Here is a 19,999-nt window from a genome sequence, read left to right as displayed (position 1 = left end):
TTGTAAAATTGTACTGCCAAATATTGAAAGAGTCCTACAAGAATACTTTAAAATAATAATCGAAAAACGTAACAATTTTTATGTTAAAAAGTATATATTATATTATATACATCAGTGAGGTAGAGTTGGTACGAATATTCGTTTATATAGGGTTGACTCATGAGTAATCTTAGACCGTCAACAAGTGTATGTAATCATTGCGTTGAATGTAGTTCAAAGCGTGGACTTTGATAAGGTCAAATTAACCCTAGAGCTACTCTCTCAAATTAACCCTAGAGCTACTCTCTTAAATTAAGAGATCACTGCAGTATTTAAGGGTCGAATTCCACAGAGACTCTAATTGATTTAATATTTTGATTTATGCTAAACAAATATTTTTATTTAATATTTTGCATTGATTATAGAGTTTTATAATTATGCTAAACAAATTGATTTAAATAAAGAAAAGCAATGCAAAATATTAAATAAAAGCTGTTGTAAATTCAAAAGATCAAAAAGCTAGGCCTAGGGAATTTCTCAGGAAATTATGAAATATTAAATCAATCAATAAATTAGGATTCAAACAATTAAGAACAGATCTAGAACTCTAAACACTTTTGTAAATTAAATCAGTTCTCACTCCAACTAATATCTAAATTTTAAACCAGAAAATCCAAATCTCTTCGTAAAATTCTAGATTAAAAATCATCAATAAAATCATGTTTAGATTGTTCACAAAATTATTAAATCAAATCTCTTTGCAAGAAATAATTTTGCTCATCAAAATGTTTTATCAGGAAAATTAATTATATTCTCATATAAATTTATTTTCCTAAAGTATTAATTCTAGATGGCCAATCAAGGATTAATATGAAGAACAACCTAAGATGAAGATCTAGATAGATAATGAATCCTAAATAACAGATCTAATAATTCATAAAATCCCTGTTAAAAACCCTAAACCTAACAAGCAAACTACTCAGACATATTCAATGAAGAACAAGACATGATTCTGAATAATAAGCAATTGAAATTAAAAGAATAAGAAGGAGTTCAAGAATTCTTCTCTCAAAGCAGATCTCTCTCTCCAAAGCTCTCAAAATCTCTCAGGGTTGCAGGAAAAATAAAACTTGATAGAATACAACTTTTGGGTTTGGAAAACCTAAAAACTATATATATATATATATATATATATATATATATATATATATATATATGTCCTAAAACACGTCAGGGACTACTCTTGCAAATATGGTAAACTTCGGGCAACTTTGTAAAACTTTCAAATTTGGCTCCTTTGTCGGTTTGGACTGGGTGTCGATCGATGCTAAGGCAGTGTCGATCGACACCATCTCCTTTGATCGATTCCAAGTTGATTTCTTACGGATTATTGCTCCAAACTGATCCAAATTGCTCCACTTTGCTCCTTTCATGCTAAAAACCTGTAAAGACTCGAAAACAATCTAGAAACAAATGAAAAGACACTAAAAAACTCCTTATATCATGGTTAAAAACCACAAAAACCATGATATATCAGACTTACACACCAAAATACAATACAGGTTATACGTAGTCGCAGACTTAGATAGATATTCCATATATAAAAGGGTCCAGTGTTGGAAAAAAAGGGTCCAGTGTTTAATGATCGAATCCGAGTGTATAAGACGAAGAACTCCGGCCGGGTTAGAAACCAATGGATCGGATGATATGACATATAAACAAGTCTTAACTAACTATAAACTTCCCAAGTGTTTTAGTCTAGTAGATCTGTCATATGCAAACTCATACTTGATCAGTGTATAAGAAAGTGCTTTGCGTCTATGCGCTTAGCAACATTGTAAAAAATCAAATATATATTGGAGACCGAGAGACGTTTTAGGATGCGTTGGGTTTCGTATGGTATTCCGTAGTATGAGATAAACTCTAGTTGAGTTGGCTCTTTGTCCGGATTAGTTAATACTTTACAATAAAATGCATGATAACGATTTACAAAATACCAAAAAAATTGAAAATAGTGTATTATTATTGATTGTACTTCCCTCGTTTATCTCATCATTTAAATTATAGTATTGGATAGTGATAGCGTGTCAACCGAAATATATGATATCTTGAAAAAACCAATTATTACAGATTTATAATATTTTACTACTATTTTCATGTTTGATTTTAATTTTATATACATGGATAATAAAAGGGGCCAAGTGATTATATAAGTTTATTTTTTTCCTTATCCATAATAGCATTTTCTATACTCCTGTAATACTTGAGTTTATTCGATAGCACCTCCGACAAAATATACTTCAAACCGAGTATATATTGTAGTGGAGCGACAGCGCATGCATGCAAATTTCAATTATGCGTCGATCGGCTTCTTCATCAATAAATCAAGATTCTTATTTGTAGACGTAAACAACGATATACGTATCTGTTCAATTATTTATTTATCACGTTCTTGTAAACGTAGTTATATATTTACTATAAAATATCTTGGGAAATCCCTAAAACGACAACTGAATTGAAGAAAAAACGACAAGATTTTGCTGATTCTTTTTACATTGTCGTCGTTTTATATTATTTGGAAAGACTGAACTAAATGAGTAGATTCCAAGTAAAGAAATATTTCGACTCAAAAATATATTAACAACAAAGGAAAAACTCACATTTATTATTATTACATTTTTTTATATAATTACGTTTTTAAAAACTTTTCAAGTATGATGTTCATATTATCAAGAAAAAGAAAGACTCGATCGATGACTGATATATTGATTAATGTATTATTGCCTCGTCGGCGTAGCGGTTAACTAAAGCGAGGGCATTGCTAGTTAGCTTTTTGACGGCATCGACTCGTGTGCATACGTCATCTCTGATGGAGTCGTCTTCGTGGACGTCTTTGAACCCATCCGTACAAGTATATTCGTCAGTGAGAGCTGCGCTAAGCCAAGTTTTGACATTGCTCATCTGGAACCTAAATGATTGGACTGAGCCAGACGACGCGGAGACAAGCTCCTTCATCTGTTTCATCGAACCTCTCATATCATCGACGGCGTCTTTCAGATTCTCGAAGCAGTCTTTGAGGACGGGGGTTGGGTGGTGGTCGCGGTTGTAAGCGTTTTGGAGGTAAGAGAGAAGGTCGAGAGTGTTGTGGAGAGTGAAGGAGATGGCTACGCGTGCGAGGCGGTTCGAGTCGTTTTGGATGGAGTTGGCAAAAGAGGAGAGAGTTGAGAAGCAGAGGTCTGGATATAGTGTGGTGTTGCAGCTCTTACGGATGAAATCGGAGCCGTCAGATGAAGGGAGTGGGGGATCAACGGTGAGGATTGGTGGGAGAAGGGATGATAAGAGAAGAATAAAGAGAATATGTCTCATCATTGTTACCATATTGTGTGATGTGTTTGGACTTTTTGATTCATGAGTGAGTGATGAGCCTTTCTTTTGGAGTTACTTATAGGGTTTTTTGAAATGACTTTATTATCCGTCATGTTATCACTTATTAGATATGAGATTTTTAAGAGCTAAAAATTTTGGTTCAATTTGGAGGTGAACCGGAATGCTCTGCCAAACAATTTTCTGCATGCATGTTTTTCTTTTTTTTAACGGTTTAGTTGTTAACTAAATAAAAAATGATAAACAAACAATTTTATTGAGACAGAAATTAATGATATATATTAAAAATAATTTAGGAGATGTGATAGCTCAACTTCAGTTTCTTTTTAAAAAATGTAAAGCTATATATATTGAAAATGTTGACAATGGTATTCCAATGACAAATTTTATATCTAATGCATAGTTATTATTCTCTATATCCCTTAATTACTGTATTAATCCACTACTATTACTTAGTTTACAAAGCTTATATTTATAACATTTAGATTCATTAAAAAAAAGTAAATTTTAGTTTTACTAGTAACTTAAATATTCGTTATACCTTACAAAATATTCGTATACGTTTCAAAATATTTAAATGGCGATTAATGACTTGAGTAGCACAACCGAAAACAACAATACCTCTGTTGATTATATAAAGTCTTTGGTCCCTAAGCCTGCGGATATGTCAAGGGCAGATTTCAAAGATAAGGTGCTTGAGGTCCATTCGGATATGCTCTTAGACATAGTCATAGACTATGTGGACGAGGTATCGAATCCTTTGATTGACTAGAGAGTCCGGTTAAAATGGACATCATTGATTGTCTTAAGGGAGTCATTGCGTGAGCCACTGTTGCCAAGTGCATGCTATATCCTTATTCTCAACAATTAATAGGGGTCTTAATCAAAGAAGTTTATGTGTGTTCTGGTTGTATGATTGATATAACTCAATAAAAAAGATCATACGATGAGTCATATTTATTTTGTAAATAAAAAAGATAGTCAACTACATCAACTATACCATAATACATGACCACACATGCGAACTTTAAAAACGTATACTCAACTACATGAAGTATATGTATTGCATGGCCACATATACCAACTATATGATGACATGTGTTCAACATCACGATCATTTTACTCCGGTACACCGTTCGTTGGAATTCGGTGTTGACCAATATTGACCGGCGTTGACCAATATTGACCAACAAAAATATTCAAATTTTTTATTTTTAATTTTAGAAACAAAAATAAGAAAATTCTTTTATTGAATTATCTAATGTGTTCAAAAATTAACAAAATTTTTATATTCATTATAAAATTATATTTTGTATATGTTAATTATATTCATCCAGCCTTATAATAGTTAGTTTATTTTATTGCAAAACTTAATAAAAGTGAAATAAAAAATCATTAATAATATTTTCAGATAATAAAACTTTTATTTTACCATGAGTATATAACTTTTTTGGAATAATTCTAATGATTTTGACATGTATTGGTTTGGTTCTAAGTATTTTTTATTGTAGAAAATATTTTTGTATGAGAATATTAAATAATATTATATATGTATTTAAATAAATTATGTAAGAAGTTGATGTTTATTAATTAATGATGTTAAAATAATAGGTTTTTTATTTGATTCACTACAACGAGATTTTTTGGTTTGAGTTTAAGTTTTAATATCTTATGAATTATTTTTATTTCAATTTTAATTAAGTTTTGAAATTGAAAAAAAAGTAACTATTATAAAACTGAATGAGTGAAACATAACAATATATCTTTATATTAGATACAAATATATTTTTAATTATAAAATATCATAGACGATTCCTAAATAATTCAATTAAATTTCTTATTTTGGTTTCTTATTAGATGATTCCTAAAGAATTTTGTTATTTTATTTCTAAATCTTTTTTTTTGAATTTTTTTGTTGGTCAACGCCGGTTAATATTAGTCAACACCGAATTTCGATGAACGGTGTACCAGAATAAAATTGTTGTGATGTTGAGCATATATCATCATGTAGTTGGTATATGTGACCATGCAATACATATACTTCATGTAGTTGAATATACATTTCTAAAGTTGGCATGTGTGGTTATGTATTATGGTATAGTTGGTGTAGCTGACCATCTTTCTTCCTAAATACAACATGCTTCGAATGTTTTAATTTATTTGGGCCTTCGTTTAATGTAAGCTAAGAAGAAATAAACGTTGGCTTTGTCATGTTGGGCAGCTTTAGTAAGCCCATATATATTTCACTTGGCAACAGCGGTGTGTAGGTGTGGAACACATGATCCAAGCAGTAATAGCACAACCGCTATGAGACACAAGTGAATCAGTCGGGCCGATGTAATTACTAATTAGTGTGTGTGATTGACATAGCAGACGGGATAAATAATGCAGAACAAGAAGTGGAACAATAGTTCAATGTTAGTCATAAAATGTGTAGTACGGGTCATCAAAATTTGAATAATTGTTGTTAGCAATTTGATTGGCAGAGATACCTATTTTTTTTACTAGAATTGTATCGGTCGGTAACACTACAATCTTTAACTAAAAACTTGCACTACAATAAAACAAAACATGACCGCACTTAACTTTACCACAATCATGTTTGCTGCCTAATTACGACCGCCTTTTGTTACAACATTGCTTTTGTACATTTTTGTCTGCATGTGTTTTATTTTGACACAAACCCACAAACAAAGGCATAATAATTATGTTGCATTGAAGACTTAGATAGTGAATGAGAACGTACAATGTACCCCATAATATTAGGAGCTTGGACGTGTTAAACGCCATTAAGTTCCCATTCAACAATTTAAATGCAACACAACAGAGTTCCTAAAGTTGTTGAATCAAATATCCCAAATAAATACAATGATATAAGTACTTTAAACTTATTTACATATACTTACAAAGTTACTGCCTGATAAACACAAAACCATGAGAATACAAAATGTATAGGTGAATAATTAACGCATTGGTGTTTACAGTAATTACTATGACCCCAAGAATACTAATCAATTGGCCTGAATTCACGGATTTAAAAAGACATGTGGGTATCATAATAATCTTTGGTTACTTTTTCTCTTCTCTTCCCTTCTTTCTTTGGCAAAATAATTTTGCTTGAGAACAGAAATAGTATAATTGTAGTGTAAATAAATAAACGAAAATGTTTGCAAAGAGTTTACGTGGCTTACTAATACAGCGAGGAGTATCACATGCGTCAGATCACTATTTACAACAATCCTTTATTAGTCAACCCCATAAAACAGTTCGTACCCATTAATCATCACCACCATTTCGCATTGTTAGAGATAATTCCAGCAAAAACGGCGTCGGATAAGCGGTTTTGGCCTTTCGTGTTTTACATTTTGGGTGCAATAGCATAATTATATCATTTGAAACCGTACTATCCGGAGATTTAAAATTTGGATTAAGGATGGATGATTCATTCATTACTCGGACATATGTCGTTTTGTTATTAAAATACGTACGTACTGATAAAATTCATGTTAATGATTCTATTCTATGAATTCCAGCTATCTTGTTTTAATTATTAACGACGATTAATTGGAGTTATTAGCAATTGTATATGAGTCACATAATGATTAGCATTTTCATGTGCCATGCATGAGGCTACTCTTCTTTTTTATTTTCCAATTTATATTCCATCAGAATTGTTTAAAATGACTAATTAACATATTAGTATATTTTCATGTGCCATGCTTTGTTTCAAACTTTTGTTTTTTTTGGATTCTCTCTTCACACCGTACCGACGGCGTACCACACCATCCTCATTAAACTCTCTCAAACCCTAAAACCCGAACCCGGTTATTTAAAAAACCCGGTCAAGGCACATTTCGCCAAGATCATTGGTATATATACTAATATGTTAATAACCATTAGTATATATGCTTTGATCTTGACGATTGGCATATATACTACTTAAATAACCATTGGCAACACAAAACAAAATCTCACGATTTTGACGTATTCATCTCATCAGTTTTTTTCACCATATAAAACACCAAACCATCTCTTAATCTTATAACTTATATGTGGGAAAATAATGTTTTCTAACCTCATGCATGATCAATACAACATCATACGTCAAACCAAAACAGAAACATATGCAAATCTTAACAGTCTTTTAAATCGATTTACTTAACCACCATTGCATTATGCCTGATTGAAAACAAGTGATTGAGTGTGTTTTGAATCGTATTCATAAAGTTTTCTTCGTGATAGAGGTTATATAGAAGTAGAAGCACAAAGAACCGAAAGAGGAAATATAAACTCATCAAACTAAATGGCATTGCCATAAAAATGAAGAAGAATACAATGAACTTTTTTGAAAAAATACTAAATAATAATTTCACACTCGAATCAAACCAAATGCAAGATGTCTTGTCTATCACATGAGTAAGTGGATTACAGATTTCAATCTACAGAATTTGGATCTTAGCTAAAAATTTATTACGTTACTATATACATCGATCGAGTTTTTTTTTAAAGAAGTTTTACAATCACAAGTTCACAACCACAAATTTCTTTTAAAAGAAGCTATTGAAATCGAGTAATAAAACAAGAACAAAGAAAATTCACAAATGAGAGGAATCTTTTTACTAATTGTAGGTCCAATAAAGCCTAAATTAATGGGAAACCAAAAATCAAATTTCAATAGTGATTTTTACTAATTATGCCTTGGTTAAAAAAGAGGAAATAAAAAAGCAAAAAAAAATTAATCACAAAACTCCAAAATCACCTAATTTAGATCACAACACGTGTCGCTTGCCAATACGACGGTGTGTCACATGGTTAAAAAAAATAAAAATCGTTAAAACTCGACTTTATTTATTTTTTTTTGTCTTTCTTCATAATTCATATCACAGACTTCAAACTTTTGTTTTTTTTGGATTCTCTCTTCACACCGTACCGACGGCGTACCACACTCCTCCCACACCACACCGTCCTCATTAAACTCTCTCTCTCAAACCCTAAAACCCGAACCCGGTTAATTCAAAAAACCCGGTCAAGGCACATTTCGCTTCGGAATCCAAAAACCCCATACCCAATCTAACATGGAGCTACGTCCAATCAAGTAATTCCACGTGGTGATCATTCATTGGCTCTAATTCTGGAATCCAAGAGGACCTTTTCTAGTATAAAGAGCCCCCCTTTGGTCCTCTCTCTCTCTCTCACTCACTCACTACTAACAAAAAAGCACAAAAAACAGAGTAAAGAATGGCGCGAAAATCCCTAATTTTCCCGGTGATTTTGCTCGCCGTTCTTCTCTTTTCCCCTCCGATTCACTCCGCCGGTCACGATTACCGCGACGCTCTACGCAAAAGCATCCTCTTCTTCGAAGGTCAGCGTTCCGGTAAACTCCCTCCAGATCAACGTCTCAAATGGCGCCGTGACTCTGCTTTACGCGACGGTTCCTCCGCCGGAGTAAGTTCTCTTTACCTACATTTCTCTCAAACATCTCTCTTCCCCGACGACATTTTTCTCACTTTTTTTTCTCTCTCTCTCTCTCTCTCTTAAGGTTGATTTATCCGGTGGTTACTACGACGCCGGAGACAACGTCAAGTTCGGTTTCCCGATGGCGTTCACGACGACGATGCTTTCATGGAGTATAATAGATTTCGGCAAAACAATGGGACCTGAGCTAAGAAACGCCGTCAAAGCCGTTAAATGGGGAACGGACTACCTTCTAAAAGCGACGGCGATTCCCGGAGTTGTCTTTGTTCAAGTCGGAGACGCTTACTCCGATCACAACTGTTGGGAAAGGCCTGAAGATATGGACACGCTTCGTTCCGTTTACAAAATCGATAGAGCTCATCCTGGCTCTGACGTCGCTGGTGAAACCGCAGCCGCTTTGGCCGCTGCTTCAATCGTGTTTAGGAAACGCGATCCTGCTTACTCCAGACGTTTACTAGACCGGGCTACACGGGTACGTTACGGTTTAACTCTTAAACCGTTGCATTGATTGTGGTAATTTAATTTTTTTAATTATTACTAATATGATAAAGTGCTTATAATATAGTCAAAGACTACTGTGGCCGTTAAAGCAAATTTTTTATTATTATTCTCTGTTTTTTTTCTTTAATAAATACAGTTTTTATTATATTTTGACATCCTTTAATATAAATACAGGTTAAATAATTAAAATTTAATCAATTATTCTTTGCTTGTGAAAGAAGAGATTCTTTTTTTTTTCATAATGTTGAGTACTTTATTTTTGCTGATGATTGGTCCATGTCTATGATTCGTTTTAGTAATTTTGACTTTTTTTGAGTATTGTTCTTACGTAAATGTACGTTTGAGTAAAATATTTGATCTTACGTAGAGAAGATTGTATATAGTATCAAAAATTCACGGACTTGGAATATAAATGTTTTGTTGATTTGATTTTGTTGTTGTAACGTGAAAACGTGGGAGCAGGTATTCGCGTTTGCTAACAGATATCGCGGCGCGTACAGTAACAGTCTATACCACGCGGTGTGTCCTTTTTACTGTGATTTCAACGGTTACCAGGTAAAAAAAGTTATTACTATTTTACCCCATTTTTAGTATCAGCCGTTGGATAATGATAAATTCTTGATTGTGACGTTTTTGAACATCTGGTGCAGGATGAGTTGCTATGGGGTGCGGCGTGGCTGCACAAAGCCTCGAGGAAACGAGCGTACAGAGAATTCATTGTGAAGAATGAGGTGATTCTTAAGGCTGGAGATACAATTAATGAGTTTGGTTGGGACAATAAGCACGCTGGGATTAATGTCTTAATCTCCAAGGTAGTATATAATTAACCCATTCTTTTATTATTCCATCTCGTTTGTGGTCAAACACTGCATTGTTTTTTGGTGCGCATTGATTTGATTGTTTGGTTTATAATTTCTTAATTGTCAAGATTTTGGTGTGGTGTTAGCGATGTTTTAGGGAAAGAGTGGTGTCTTTTTGTTTGTTTTTGGATATTTTTTTTTTCCTGTGTGTTGTTTGGTTGCAAGGGGACTACTAGAGAATTAAATTAACATAGGTAGAGAGAGATCAGAGATGGTTGTGTCTGGTTATCACGTGTTTGTGGCACGACTTTTGATCATATAATTGGAAGTGGGGTTCACATTACAATTATGACCTATCTAGTTATTTTGGTCTTCCATATACTTCATTTATATTGAACAAACCGGCTTTAGATTTTGATGTGTGAACCCAATCGAGTCTTCTTCTTAAACAACTAGGATCATGCTATGGTCGTGTTTTATATAGAAAAAGTGATGTGGTATATTTTAATTAAGAGAAGATAGAATAGGAGGGTAGATGATTGGAACTTGCACATGATGAATAATGGGAATTAGCCAATTAGAAATAGTCATGTGATGTGGGAGCTAAAATCTTAAGGTAAGACATACCTCATTGGACATTCCCCTTTTTTTTTGTCCAGTGTGTGCTCAACATGCCTCCTAGATTTGGCATCATATAATTTTTAATAGTATAACCTTACCAAATGGAAGCCAGAGACTCACATGGCCCCATGATCCATGACTACTTGACTAGTGAATGGATAAAAAGTTTGTATATTATATAATAATATAGAAACTTGATAATCAAATGTAGGTAGGTGAAATGTATACAGTATGGATTTTGTGCCCTTTCCTGTTGGAAGGAGTTTGCATGTGGTGTATCACATGAGTAAACCTCCTATTTGTGGTTTTGGATATAGAGTATTAAAAAAAAAACTAAGGTATAGCAACATTATTATTAGTATCAGAGTATCAGGCTCAGGCCTATTGGGTCAAGTGGGGACAGTAAAAAAAGAGAGAAGGGTAAAAAAGTCTTTGGTTACTGTTACAAAGCATGTGGCTCAAAACTCAAAAGGCTGTGAAAAAAAGAAAAAAAAAAAAGTGTCATGTCCTCCCTTACCAGTTCCCATTGTGCTGCAAAAGCCTAAGTGGGTTTTATTGTTTTGTCATTTCTCAACGGTATCTTTTACTTCCGCAAAATTGATTTGTCAAGCAGTCAAGACCCTTTCATCATCTCAGTTTTTCACATGGCGCTCTGTGTTTGTTTGTTTTTTTTTTTTCATTATTTATGTCCAATCCTTGATCTTTCTTTGTTATTATATACTGTACTGTTTTTAAGCTTTGTCCATATCCCCAAAACCGTGATCTTTATATAAAGTTTTTTCCTTTTGTTTTGTTGTTTTGCAAACAGGAAGTGCTAATGGGAAAAGCAGAGTATTTTGAGTCTTTCAAGCAAAACGCAGATGGGTTTATTTGTTCTATATTGCCTGGAATATCTCACCCTCAAGTCCAATACTCTCGAGGTAACGAAAAAAAAAAAAAAACCCATCATTTTTCCTAATATCAAAGTACTTTTCCCACAATCACGTGATTTTTTTTTACTTTTGTCTTTTCCTCTCAAAATATTCAAACTTTTTGTATGTTTTATCTTTAATTAATTAGTAGTAATCTGATATATTTTGTCTTATATACACAGGAGGGCTACTAGTGAAGACTGGAGGGAGTAACATGCAGCATGTAACATCACTATCTTTCCTCCTATTGGCTTACTCCAATTATCTGAGCCATGCCAAAAAGGTTGTGCCTTGCGGCGAATTAACTGCCTCCCCATCTCTCCTCCGCCAAGTCGCCAAGCGTCAGGTAATGGTCCCAATTTTTTCAGACCAAAACAATAATAACGTCTAGATTAGCCGTTTTTGGGACCAGATCAAGAAACACATAGCCGTTTGTTTGATGTTGTTTGTGAAAATGTGAACAGGTGGACTACATTCTAGGAGACAACCCGATGGGACTGTCTTACATGGTTGGGTATGGTCAAAAGTTTCCACGTAGGATTCACCACCGTGGCAGCTCGGTTCCTTCGGTTTCAGCTCATCCAAGCCATATAGGATGCAAGGAAGGCTCTCGCTATTTCCTTAGCCCAAATCCTAACCCAAACCTTCTGGTTGGTGCCGTTGTTGGTGGACCTAATGTCACTGACGCTTTTCCCGACTCAAGACCTTACTTCCAGCAGTCTGAGCCCACGACTTACATCAACGCACCACTCGTCGGCCTTCTCGGTTACTTCTCAAGCCATTCTTCTTGGCGATGAGCGATGGTCTTATTAGTTACTATCTCTCCCTTAGAGGTGTGCTGGAAAACTTGAGGCCACCCTAAACCCCTTTTTTTATTTATGTTATTGCCACTCTTTATTTTCTACTACTTAACCAACTGTATTGTAAGCCCGTAATTAGTGAAGAAGAGAAAGAGTTGTCTCGGTGTTTAAACTTATTTTCGCAGTCATTACTTTTATGCATATAGACGAGACGACCATTGAATAGAGTCAGTATAACAGTTGATACGATCATTGAACCAAAATACCTAAACATAAAAAGTTGAAAACGCTAAATTGTCTTCATTCAAGAGCTAAATTGTCTTATTTCAAACGTTAATTTGAGAAAGCATATGTTTTGATTTTTATAACAGCTACCCACAAGGGAGGTCCATATACTATTATCAGCCCAAAAAAATAGAGGCCCATTCTATGTGATTTGTTTTTTCTTTTTTGGCCAAGTACCAACCTTTATGAGTATAGTGTGGTCTGAATTAAAAAGCGAAGAGATGCTGAATCTTTTGTAGTATTATTCTGAATTTGGATGTTCTTGTTATAGCATCACTTTGCCTTATATAGCTCAGAGTTAGTTTGCTTATATGATTCAGCTTGTTGTATTTGCCCTTGAGATCAAGTAGTCTATATCACTGTGCTACATGTAGAAAGGTCATTAAATACCTTGACCGAAACAATGCAGCTTTTTAAGTTGTCTATGGTGTTTTTTTTAATCTGAAAAATATGAGATGTTTGTACAAATCAGGACACTAACTCTGCTTATGGCCCGGCATGGCACTGCAACATTAACTTTGCTTATGGCCCGGCATGGCACTGCATCATTAGAACCAGCTTCGGCTCATATTTTACTCGGCCTCTTCCCTTGGCGGGTTCTTATATTTTCAGATGGAGAAGGTTTACGTTATTTTCTTCAAGACCATAATGTAATAATCCACAAGCCCACATTTTGTTTCCATGATGGCTTCTTCTGATGATGATGAAAAGCTATCCTCTTAAGTCTTAATACCACAGACCCCTAGGTTATAAAAATATGTAACATCTTTAACTAAGTTTGGGCCAAAGGAGGCCTTCAAGAGAGTGGGTGGAGTGAAGCCGTTTGGCCTTCTAATTTTAGGGGAATAGCAATAACTGCAAAACATTTTTAAACTTTCAAAATTTGACAGGGAATTATTTTTGTTTTTAAGTTTTTTTGGGTGAGTTTTGATAAATTAGTTTCTTATTATTTTTATTTCACGTGTTATGTTGTTTGTTGGAAATTGAATACTATTATATTGTTTAATATTTCATTTGGTGAAACATTTATTCGAATAGGAAAAAATAAAATAACTATCTTTCAAAACCATTATAAAACTTGAACGCTATCTACTATTTTATAATCTTATGATATTCAAACTGTTAAGGCATATTATTAGTATCCTTGATATTTCATATGTAACATTCGTGATCCAAATTTTGATAATTTTGTGAGGGTGTCGATCGACACTAGAGGTGATGTCTATCGACACCTTATGTGGTTGGGTGTTCGGTTCGATTTCAGGATTTTTGGTTCAAGCTGGTTCGGTTTGGGGGTCGTATTTAAAGTGGGAAATCGACATTTTTGGGTGGAGAAGACCTAATTGTCGCCGCTTTTGAGTGAGAAAGGAGAGAAAGCAATCCCCAAAAGTTCATGTGAGTTTTCTGAAGGTTCCTGAAGCTTTTTTCCCTGTTCTTGTGAGTTTTTGGCTTGGAGGTTGGAGATCTAAGGCTCAGAACGTGGGAGAAGTTTGTGGTGGTGTGTTTTTCGTCATTGTTGGTGAGATATCTCAGTTTGGTAAAGGTGAGTGCATGACCATGGCTTATCCAAGCTGAGATATCTGATTCTGTGATTTGTGTGTTATGTGGTTGTTTCTTTTGGTTGTCTGTGAGATTTTTGTGACTCCTGAGGCTTGGATTCGTTCTTGGGATCATGTGGGACGGAAGGGAGAAGCTTGGAGGCGAGTTTCGGAGGTTTTGTTTGAAGGAAATTGATGCTCGACATTGGTCGACACCTTCATGGTGTCGGTCGACACCAATGCGAGGACGACTCGAGGACTTGACGAGTGTTGGTCGACACCATGTGGAGGTGTCGGTCGACGCCGTTAGGGATTTGGGAGTGTCGAGCAGGTGTCAGTCGACACCAGTTGTGGTGTCGGCCGACACCCCCTGGTGTCCATCGACACCCTTCTGTAGAGACTGGTTTATGTCGTGTTGCTTTGTGCATGTTCCTGGTTTGTTTTATTATTGTTGTTTGTGGCATGAGAGATCTTATTGCTTGTGTGTATAGCCTAGTAGATGGAAGGATTGCCTCACTAAGTATTTCTGGTAATATTTACGCCTCTTTTTTGTGTTGTGGCGCAGGTAAATGCAAAGTGTGATTGTGGAATCAAGACCATGAAGAAGAGGATGTTCTAGAGGCTCGGTTGTGTACTCTGTGTCTTTGTTAGGATGTTAGAGTAAAACTTAGTGGTCTAGAACGGTTGTTAGGATTGCTGGTTTATGATTGGTTTTATGTTCTAGATTGTTGTTGGATTGATATCATGTTATTTCTTTAATTGTTATTGGTCATTGGATTGATTATTGTTATCCGTTGTTGTTATTGATTGGGGTAGGTTGCTAGTGAGTATGGAATACATTTAGGATATTAAAAAAAGAACGGATTGGGTTGTTTCATCATAATCGCTGATTCTTCTAAATTTTGTTTTGTTTTTAAAAGTGATGTTAAATTCAAAACCCTTATCATCTGTATGATTATAAATTTATAACCAACGAATGATTAATACGTGTATCTTTTTCTCTTTTGTTATAAGGTTTGATACGTACATATAATTGATTATAACCAATGGATGATTGATACATATATCAACAAACAAATTCAGGCTTTATCTAAAAAATGTACTTTGAAGTTTGAAACGTAAGACATTTATGTTTTTGCCGGTGATTTAGGTAAAACTGTTGATCGCAAAATATCCATGTCCTTGCCTTGTGTTGAGCACAAGACATGTCTGTCTATGACAAAGCCTAAAATAACAAGTTTTTTTTTTAATTTTTTTTTTTTATGTTCACACAAACATTAGAGATAATACAAGTTTGGTTTATATTTAGGTTAATGACGAACAACCAGTTGTGTGAGTTGTCAAACAAAGAGAGAAGACATTATAAAATTTTTTGGAAAGCTATGTTTCCGGAAAAACAAAATGTATAACGTTAAATCGCTCATTTTAGGCCACCCATTTCAATTATTTCTTTCAAATGAAGATTGATGGAATATAGGACTACACAACCACTGGTCTATTTCCATTTTTATAGCCTTAAATCGTTCTCAATACCAATAGATAAACAAGAGAGATGAAACGTTGGCTTGTCTCTACATTTTTCTAACATTAAATCAATGGAAAATGACACAAAAATTTCAAATCAAAATCAAACTTATATTTATTAACTAAATTATATATAGACATGTAGTATAGTGCCATAGTGGTTTGTACCGGTAATGTTGATGTGTCACAACCCGGATCCAAATCCACATAAGACATGTTTATGGAAAATAGAACATATCAACTAATTCAAAAGACATAACACACTAAATATAAAAGTATCATCTTCTAATTTTATATGTTCAGGTTGTCTTTTGTTGTGAGAATAAATGACTTACATTATACATAGGTAAGTGCTTATGACAGCGCACACTAGGCTCCCCTATAAATATGTGTGTATCCCCATTGTGAAATTAATATCATCTCATAATTTCCGCAAAAATCTCTTTCTAAGCAGAGTGTATTTAATTGAGAATAAATGAGATAACACTTAAAATGAGCATTAGGGAATCATAATAATCCATCAGTTGATAAAACAAATCACAAACGGACTAAAACAATGTACTTTTGAATTGTGTAGTGGTAGACTGGTAGTTCCAATTGCACAACTTGGTGGGGGCATGAAAGGACAACAAGAGTAAATGGTGTGAGATTTGCAAAAAAGTGTTTGATCTGCAATATTATTGATAAGACGAGGATCGTTCATTCTTATCCACTCATAAAAATATGAACGTGTTTTTTGTGATGAGTTTACAATTTCACAGGTTAAGTAAGCTCTTTTGTTTTTTGTTTTTTGTTTTTGGTCCTCCTCACCAAACTTTTCTATGGAGATTATACATCTCCTTCACCATTATTACTTTCCTACGATATAATTTCTCTGCCTCAATAAATATAAATATCTCTGTTTCGTAATCACGAATTTGGTATTCATTCTCTTTAGCAAATGTATCCAAAATTTTCGTTTGTGATCAGAAAAAAGATAATTTAATAACAATAGTGAATATTTATTTCGATCAGAAATTCTTGACAGACATGACAAACGTATATCTGTTAGTGCTTAAGTTTATAAAGTAATAATCCTACAATAATAGATCAAAGCATTACAAACAATGATCAAATACAGAGACGCCCTAACGCCTTCTCCCTCACGTAAATATATATAAATGGTATAGGCTAAAATAAAAAAACCTCAAAAAGGTTTATATATAAAAAGAAATCAAGAAAGATTTTTAGGTAGGTGAAGTAGAAGAGTAGTTCATTCCACTGGATTCTCCTGTCGACAAATCAAGAAGCATCTTCTTGTATGGCATTGCATTCATAAGCCTACATCAACAAAACATTAATTCGTTAAGATTTTCAGTTGCAAAGCTCGAGCTTCTTATAAAGAAAATACACAAAATCATACCTCTCTTTGCGCTTCTCCAAGAACCGAGCCAAGGATGCCTTCTGAGCTTGAGGAACTGAACAAGAAAGCAATTTTTGAGTATTAGACATATTCTATGATGTGGTATGAAAATCTTGAATAATATAATTGGTTTTATATTATTACTACCTGAAGGAATCATGTTACCAGGAGCTGCTGCATTGAATGATTCGATCATGCTCATTGCATTAGTCGTGGCAACATCAACGTGTTTGTTGTTGTCCCTACATTTTGAGTAAGTATCATTGTGATTGGCAGAGCTTGACGATGCAGCAGCAGCAGTAGTGTTATGGATTTGTTTTCCATACACTTTTTCAGCTTCTCGAACCGGTTGTTGTTTCTTCAAGCTGCTCTCTCCAGTTTCACCTTTAAAACCTTTCCCAGCACATAACATGATGGCTTGAGCCTACTCACAAATCATCATTATAGCCTATATTATTAGAACATGTCATGTATCAATTGTTAATCGTATGGAATCTTTTGATTATATATACCTTATCAGGAGATATGTCATTAAAGACGCTAACAGTTCCACCGTAGAAGATAGTGAGCTGAGGAGTTGATCCGGATGAAGCCACTCTGTTTCCACAAAGCACATAACCAAAATCACACATATGAAAAAATAGATTAATATTTTGTTAAATTCTTTAGCATTAAAAAAAAAAAAAAAAAAATACCGTGGAACAAGTGAAGGATGAGTTGGTAAAGGAACTGATCCGCCTAGTAAAAGCGGGGTCGCGTTCTGAAACGCACCGCCAAATTGGCCTCTACGGAAAACGCTGGCCGCGGAAACTGATCCCCACTGGTATCCACCCGGAAACACCTTAGCCTCCTGCGACGTCAACATTTTTACATTATTACATGTCTCTAATATTCTTACAAAAAAAAAAAAAAATTTTGCCAATATGAAACGTGATCCGTGATTCAAACGCCAAACGCCACATATATTTTTTAATTAGATATGTCCCTCTAACTTTGCGGCTGGCAAACGACCCTACAAACTCTTATCAACACAACTTCTTTTAATAATAAAATATTAAGAAACAAATTCTGGTATTGGCCACATACACAACAACACAAAGATGACAATTATGATTTGGATGTGTGTGGGACACAAACATAACACAACTTCTTAAATGTGTGTGTTAAAAGAATTGCTTAAATGGTAAAATTTATGATTATCCGGTAGGCTAGCTTATAAAACCATTAGATTACCAAATAAATTTTATTTGTGTGTGTTCACATATAATAACCGTTGTAAAAATTAGGAAACCAAATTAATGGTAACTAAATTAAAGAGACTGAGCTGAATGTTAGTTAAGTTGAACCAACCTGAAAATCTGAAGCAGGCATGAAATTTGAAGTAGCAAGAACCTTTGCCTTCCCCAATCGTCTAGCTGCCTTCTTACTCAACAACCCTAAAAGTATATAATAAAATTTTTAATTTTCATTCAAAGATTTAATGGAATCTTTTATTTTAAGTTTCAGAATCTGAAATTATATTAAAATATAAAAAACTTTTGGACGACATATATAAACATTAAAAATAAAAAGATCTTAGAGACAAGAAGAACACAAACCTCGTTCTCCGACACCATCATCGTTATTACAACTCAGATACTGCTTGTCGCTCAAACCCAGAAAATCTCTTTCCATTGCAATAGACAAAACCGCTCAAATTACGTTATCTAGCTTCTCTCTGTTTGTGCACAAAAACAATTCAATTTAAAGAAAGAAGTGGAGAGAAACAACAACAAAGGAAGGTTTCGTTTTGGTAAATGTAGCAGACACACTTTAGGAGAGAGTCTAATTTTTATAACCCGCTTTTCTATTTCTTGATTAAAGCATGTGTGCTTGCTTTTTTTTTTTTTTAATACCGGGAACTAACGGTTGGTGTGACCGGTTAGACTGGTTAATTATCACGTGTTTATTCTTTTGATTTTTTTGGTTTCTGAGGACCATATACAATTAGACATCTGTCGGTGGCTAAGTGCTTGTTTCTATTTATTTTATTCTTTTTTTTTTTTCAAAAAGGTTTTTGGCTTATTGGATTTGGATATTTTATTTGTGAACTCACACTCTCTCCCACACATGTAAAAGGTGTGTGGTTTGCTTCTTCTTATGCAACGGTTTGGTATTTATCACTTTCATTTCTTTTTTCTTTTCTTCGGAAAGTATAATGCAATAATATTTGTGATGATGACTTTGATGAGCTGATCGCCGACGAGACTCTTTCGTGGAGACGAAGTGTCACTTTATTGGGTAACCCACGAGGGATGCTGCTCAATGGGCTGAACGAAGTTTCCCTTAGCTTATCTTAAGGCCTATAAGTATGTTACCGGCCCATAAACACTGTCCACTAGATTTGCTAAATGCATCATTCTTCAAGTTTTCTTTTGAGTTTTGACATCAAAAACTAACCTTAAAGAACTTGTAGATTGAGTATTCTTACTAAAGCGAATTTTCTAATACGTGGAAGTTTTGAATCTTTGATAAATGATATTGTTATACCATATGATAATATTTGTTCTCTTATACATCAAGAGTTTCAAACATATAGTACATTTCATTTATTAGTTTAATGTATAAAAGAAGAACCAGGTTATTAAGCAATCTCTCATCGATAGTACATGTCAAAACTATCAGAAAATAAAGAATATGGAAAAGAATTAGACGTTAGTTGGTCTTTCAAAGTCATAAAACCCATTTGGCAATTGGCTTACAATTTTAAATTATCATTTTTTTAATGATTAAAAGCACA

At 34.1% G+C, this 19,999-nt stretch overlaps 3 protein-coding genes across 3 annotated transcripts; 1 reads left to right on the top strand and 2 right to left on the bottom strand.

The window, feature by feature from the left end:
- Window positions 1-2,598: 2,598 nt before the first annotated feature.
- Window positions 2,599-3,414, bottom strand: LOC104715795 (21 kDa protein-like). The gene has a single exon (XM_010429554.3). The coding sequence runs from the start codon at window positions 3,355-3,357 to the stop codon at window positions 2,749-2,751; it is 609 nt and encodes a 202-aa protein (XP_010427856.1). The 5' UTR covers window positions 3,358-3,414; the 3' UTR covers window positions 2,599-2,748.
- A 4,809-nt stretch (window positions 3,415-8,223) lies between these two features.
- On the top strand, window positions 8,224-12,645 carry LOC104712624 (endoglucanase 8). The gene is made up of 7 exons (XM_010429553.3): window positions 8,224-8,808; window positions 8,903-9,310; window positions 9,802-9,894; window positions 9,990-10,151; window positions 11,569-11,680; window positions 11,854-12,017; window positions 12,136-12,645. The coding sequence occupies exons 1-7, from the start codon at window positions 8,602-8,604 to the stop codon at window positions 12,466-12,468; spliced, it is 1,479 nt and encodes a 492-aa protein (XP_010427855.1). The 5' UTR covers window positions 8,224-8,601; the 3' UTR covers window positions 12,469-12,645.
- A 4,153-nt stretch (window positions 12,646-16,798) lies between these two features.
- LOC104712623 (protein TIFY 7-like) lies at window positions 16,799-19,349 on the bottom strand. The gene is made up of 7 exons (XM_010429552.3): window positions 18,819-19,349; window positions 18,571-18,656; window positions 17,916-18,070; window positions 17,733-17,817; window positions 17,368-17,644; window positions 17,221-17,275; window positions 16,799-17,138 (listed from the first exon to the last, which is right to left on the bottom strand). The coding sequence occupies exons 1-7, from the start codon at window positions 18,892-18,894 to the stop codon at window positions 17,045-17,047; spliced, it is 828 nt and encodes a 275-aa protein (XP_010427854.1). The 5' UTR covers window positions 18,895-19,349; the 3' UTR covers window positions 16,799-17,044.
- Between the last annotated feature and the right edge of the window lie 650 nt (window positions 19,350-19,999).

Source organism: Camelina sativa, chromosome 9 (genome assembly GCF_030686135.1).
Source record: "Camelina sativa cultivar CO46 ecotype springtype chromosome 9, ASM3068613v1".
In the NCBI taxonomy this organism is placed as follows: domain Eukaryota; kingdom Viridiplantae; phylum Streptophyta; class Magnoliopsida; order Brassicales; family Brassicaceae; genus Camelina; species Camelina sativa.
This window is presented reverse-complemented; position numbering and strand designations above follow the sequence as displayed.